Source organism: Urocitellus parryii, chromosome 13 (assembly GCF_045843805.1).
Source record: "Urocitellus parryii isolate mUroPar1 chromosome 13, mUroPar1.hap1, whole genome shotgun sequence".
Taxonomy (NCBI): Eukaryota; Metazoa; Chordata; class Mammalia; order Rodentia; family Sciuridae; genus Urocitellus; species Urocitellus parryii.
Window position 1 is genome coordinate 8698184 of NC_135543.1, and position 6000 is coordinate 8704183.

The following is a 6000-nucleotide window of genomic DNA, read 5'->3' on the forward strand; positions in this document are numbered from 1 at the left end:
GCCTTAGTAATATATTGGTTTTTTGTTTTTCTATAAATCTTAAGTGGGTTGCCACCCTTAGCATTAAAGGATCATGTTTTTCCTTCTAGGTCACAGGTTGTAACTAGCACACATCTTAATAGATTCAAAGAAAATAAGAGACTTTATTGCTTTCATGAAGTTTAATTATTATTATTTTCTGTAGATTTTCATTTTCAGCTTTACACAAACCTTATTTGAAACATAATATGCATATCTACCTTGCATCAAAGTCGAGAAGTTTCTAAAACCCTCTTAATCACATAGTGGGAATTTTATGTTTGCAGAAATAGTATTTTGGTTCAAATGAAACTTGTCTGTATGAATGAGAACCCTTCCATTGTAAGTGAGCAGATGGCTTGAACTGTTTAATAACACAGAGATTACACTGGTCCTCATAGGTTGGTGATTCAGAGTGGGCCAGAGTTCTTGGATGGCTGAGAGCAGGGATTGGATTGATTTTCATCAGGAACTTTTTTCTCTTTGCCTTTCAGCACTTCCTTTTGAGCTTTATCCTCAGGGAGACTTTCCCCAAATGATAACAAAGGTATCCTATAGTAGTTCTAGTTCAGCAGTCCCAGATCTAAACTGAAAAATTGGGCATGCCTGGATTTAGGGAGTAGGTCAGGTTCAGCTAAACTGCATGGATTATGAATAGGAGAGAATTAAATTCTTCAGAAGAGAATCAGGTTGTGTTAACACAAGAAGACAAAAAAAAAAAACAGCAAATATGTTAAAATGGCTTTTTCAGGTGTTTTATGAAACATTTTATAGTCAACCTTTTGGCCTCCGGTAACATTTTAATTTTTGTTTTCTTATTAAATTGAAGGCCCAAGGAGGTGATAGCATTTTGCAGAGATTGAAAAGAGTACTATTTGATGCCAAGTCTACTGTTGTGGTAAGTTGGACAGTTTGTTTAGTGTCATTGGAAGCTTAGAAAGTATGGGTTCTTCATGTCTAATGAGGGTGACATAGAGAATTTCAAAGGATTTGTTCAAAGTGTGTCTTCAATTTGAAGGGTATGAACTGCATCCATCTTAGAAATTAAGTTTCTTTTTTTAATACTTATTTTTTAGTTTTCAGTGGATACAACAACTTTATTTTTATGTGGTGCTGAGGATCGAACCCAGCGCCCCACGCATACCAGGCGAGCGCGCTACTGCTTGAGCCACATCTCCAGCCCCAGAAATTAAGTTTCTCTAATTATTTCCGTATGATTGAAGAGATTACTGAAATTCAGAATCACTAAATGCACTAAAAAACTATTTCTCCAACCTAATGAAAATTTAGATAATAGGAAATTTTTATTTCTACTAAGCATTGTTTCCTGTGAATTGGTCATTTTTGTTGAAAAAAAATGTCTCAAGAATTCCTTTTTTTTTTTTTTGCAATATTCAAAGTAAACTTCCAGATCTTAAAGTTTTAGGCATCCCCGTGATTTGTATAGTTTACCCAGATCTTTCCTTTTATAGTTTCATTTTCGAAATATGTTTCCTCAGCTTTATTCACTCCTTACCTGATTTTTTCTGCCATTCTAATTTCCATCTGTTTACCATATGAAACTTCCATGCAGTCTCACTGATAGCCTGCTGATAGTTGAGTCTTCTGGTGTATTCCTTTTGATTTCTTCAAGGAATCTCTTCTTCGCCATTCTCCTTTCCCTGCTGCTGTGATACTTACTACTTCCCCCACCTCCACCCCATTTCTCCAATAATCCATGCCTTTCCAGTGTCTCTTTCTGTTGCCCACTTGAGTCCTTGGAGCTGAGCCTTCTTGCTTGTAAGTGTATTCTAAAAGCTCATTCTCATTCCCCAGCTTCAATTCTTAGTCACCTTGATAGTAGAGCATGTTAAAATTTGCTTGAGGCCTAAACTTAGTTTTAATTATCTATCATGAGCCATGCCATCAGCATTTTCACTCTTCCTAGCTGAAAGCAGGCATGCAACTATAGTAGCCTTCTCTATTCTGAGAAGTGACTCTCATAATCTGTGGCTTACCGTGCATAACATACTGTTTCTTCAGTTTATCAGTGGCATTTCTTAATTTTCCTGTTGCCACCAACATGGATTAGACATTATCAAACTATTTCTCCTCTTTACCTGGTCTCCACACTTCGCTCTTATTGGTCTCCATTCCATTTTGTAAACCACTAATGCTTCTAAAATAATCAACTTTGGCCATTGTTCATCCTTTTTCCAGGGATGCACATCAGAATGTGAATGAACTCTGTCCATCTAAAATACTTTCTCATTGTTTTTAAAATGTTGCACAAAGTTTCCTGGATCTAATTGCAAGTACTCACATTATGCCTTTTTCTGCCTCTTTCTTCCTTTTCCTATTTCTACCTCAAAATATACCCTGACTCTGTGTAGCCTTCTTCTGTTATCTTAATCCAAAATAATGATCTTTCTGAACTTATGTATATTGTTCTTGTGAGTTACAAATGCAACCCATAAAATACAATGTAGTGGAAAAAACATTTCATAAAATTACTTTTGTTTTTGTGGGAGCTAAGGAGATTACATACAACATGAGAGAAACTAATAAGTGAATGATGCTTTACTGCTTACCAGATGAGTAATAAATGATAAAAAACATCATGTGAAGGGAATATGTATATACTCTCTTCATGGTAAATAACTCCACCTTTGCCATGAGCATCAGATTCCTATAGTTCAATGAATAGCTCAAAAACTGGCAGGCATAGTAATCACCTTAAAGAGACCTTTCAGTTAAAATGAGAAAAATGAGTTTTTTAAAAGGGGATTTAAGCAATGTGGTATACACACACACACACACACACACACACACAAAAGCATGTGTGTGTGCACATTTACATGCATGGATGCTGAATCTCTCTCTTATGGTGTCTTTAGCATGGTAGTTATTGTTTAAGTGTTGACATTTAAATATTGACACTTCAAGAAAGTTGATAAGCAACAAGAAGAAATTTGCAGTGGTTTTAAATTTATTGTGTGCTTTTTATATCAGAATTACATCTGAGGGCAACTGAGTTTTATTTATCTTTCCTCAGTCGATATTCAGGAGCTCGCCACTTATGGGCTGCTTTCTCTTTGGCCTGCCACTGGGTGTCATCAGTATCATGTGCTATGGAATCTACACAGCTGACACAGACTCAGATGGAGGTTATATGGAAGAGCGATATGAAATGTCTAAAAGTGAATTTGAAATCCAAGAACAGCCAGAGGAGAACACAGATCAAGAGCCAAACAGTGGAGATTGTACAGCACCTACTGCCCAAGAGCCCAAGGATGTGTTAGAGAAAAAGAAAGACTGAGACTTGACTAGTATAAAACATTTGATAGGATTTCAAGTCATTCAAGAGTCTATTTATTGGATATAGATATTCAATCATGATCTTTACAGAAGAGAACATGTTATTTGTACTTTGCTAATATCAACTGCATGGATTCAAGTAGTCCTTCTACAAAGGGGGAGATATTTGGAGTAAAGAAACGGTGTATCTAAAACAAACAGAATCAAACCACTCCATCAGAGTTTACCTTATAGATGTTATTATAATAGGTCAGTTTTATTTGCATGTTTCTCTATCTGAATATTCTCTGACAAAGTTAGGATTCTTGGAGAGAATATTTAAATTGGTCATTCAGGTAGAAAGTACATGTCTGATAGAGAAAAAAATAACACATCTACCTACAGCTATCCATTCTCATATATTTTGCATAAGATTTGTATGGACAATGTAAGTCTTCAATAAAAGTTAGGCACTTTAAGGAAAACTAACAACTTTTTCCATGTATCACATTAAGATTACAAGGTTAAAAGTGATGTGGTTTTATATATAGCATAGTGCTTTTATTTTGTTAGTTATTTTTAAAGGAGAGGAAATGTTACTTTTTAACTTTATACTTGGTTTCATTATTATAAAATTTTCATATGAGCCTGTATAGTGTGTGGGGGGAGTTTTGTGGTTGACCTTTGCAAAATAACCAGGTTGTGCAGGGAACAGTAACTTCAGCCCGTTCCTGGGAATGCTCGCTAACCAGTTGTCTTCATCAGTCATTCCAGGAAGGAAAGGAGCTATGTCAATCCTGTCTTGCTTAGCTTTAGCCAAAGCAGCTTAGGATTTTTATGTTCTTTCTTTTTTATTTTGTATATTGAAATTTCTTCTAAAATTTCATTTGATTAAAAAATCTGGCTTTTGAAAAGTAATATATCATATTTTTGTTTGTGGTAAGTTTACTTTATAGCAATTTAAAATCTGAATTATCGCACATCTATTTTGTAATGCCATTATGAACACATGTTCATAATGAGTAATGAGTGACATAATTAGCATGTCAAGCAGTGTGTCACGCACAGTGAGAAAAATAGAGATGGCTGGTTACTTTCTCTGTTCTCTGAATTCTGTCATCCATTTCAGTGAGTATCTCTAATCTCATTTATAATGAAACCGTGTAGGAATTCTAACACAGTAATATCTAAAAATTGGTATTTTGCAGTAAGCTTGATATGCTTATTGTGGATTAATTTGTTATTTTTGAGGCCTTTGTTTACGTAAGTTTGGAATTTTTACTAGGTAACTTATTTAAGTACTTATTCTTTAGTTTTATTATCCATTGTAAAGATTGTCTTGATTGTATTAAAAATGTTTAATCATTTTAAAAATATGTAATTTATGGTCCTTACACTGAAGTTATTTAGGGCTTTGATTGCCAAAGGCAGCTTTTGGTTGTTTCTGATGCCGTACTAATCTGGAGTAACTGAAACTCTTGTATCTTAAATGCTGCAGAATTACAAATAATTGTTTTGTTGTGTTCATGTGTTCTTTTAGCATATAATAATTAAATATCCATCTTTAATGTTTGACCCCTTATTAACTTTTTTAATAATGAAATAAGTATGTAGTCAGAGAGAATTTCAGGAAATACTAAAATGAAAAGTTCTCAACTGGAAATTGGACATAAATGCTGGTAATTCAAAAAGGAGATTCCTCTGCATAGAATACAGAGAGTATCTTTGGGAAGATAATAATGTTCCCAGTGATCAGACTGGTTTTGCAGTAGAAAAAACTTAGATAAGTATAGAGCCTCATTTAAGACTCAGTTTAGTAAAGAAGTGAAATAAAATTACAGAAAATGTCATTGATTTTTTTTCCTTCATGTTTATCACTATCAGATGTTAGTTTGCATATTTTTGTGTTATTATTCATCACCTATACAGAACACCTCTGTAGGGAAAAGAGTAAAGTTCAGGAAGCAAAAATCCAGTGATGATCCTTTGTATTCTGGGACATGGCCCTTTAGTTCATGGCCTTAGATCTCTGTCATCCTTTGCACAACTCTGTGCTCTTGCCTCATGTGCTCTTTGCACATTTTAAGTGTGTTTATTGAGAAAACAAAATGTATAGGTTGTTTGATAAGTGAATGTTTTTTTTTCTTTTTGTATTAAAATTTTGCTTTTAACTTGTTTCTGTTTTAGAATATTACTTTGTCAGATTCCTCACCAAAAAAAAAAAAAAAAAAAGTTTCACTTGTGTGCTTTTTCCCTTCAATGTGATTATCAGAGCTTTACTCTGAATGCTGTTTTCATTTCAGGAAAAATTATTTAAAAATAAAGGTGTATCTCTTAATAATTAAATCTGGTAGACACAGTGATAATTCAGATGATGAATTACATGATTACATATCTTTAATAGAATCCTTCAGGAAACTGGAGTCCCACTTTCTCTTTCAGTTGCAGCAAAGTTCCATATCTATTTTCTGGAATTCAAAATTCTAGATCCTTGAACAATATTACCAATACTCCAGAGGGAAAATGCATATTTTTATCATGTACCCTGTGCACCCCATGGTAGCGCACAACCTTTTTTGTTTCACTGTATGCATCAGTATTTCTCTAGCTACTGTCTGAAACTTGTTTGAAGGATATTAAATCTGGAATTTTCATTTTCTTCCTCACAGTGCTTCCTGGTATCTGATTTAGAAATAACATTTAAGA

The 6000-nt window shown here is 34.0% G+C and overlaps 1 protein-coding gene across 1 annotated transcript in view; it reads left to right on the forward strand.

The window, feature by feature from the left end:
• Positions 1–4970, forward strand: part of Tmx3 (thioredoxin related transmembrane protein 3) — a 35988-nt gene extending 31018 nt beyond the window's left edge. The window contains exons 15-16 of the mRNA XM_026388675.2: positions 848–916; positions 3053–4970. Coding sequence (XP_026244460.1) covers positions 848–916; positions 3053–3316 — 333 coding nt within the window. The 3' untranslated portion in view covers positions 3317–4970. The remainder of the gene's footprint in view (positions 1–847; positions 917–3052) is intronic.
• Positions 4971–6000: the final 1030 nt, after the last annotated feature.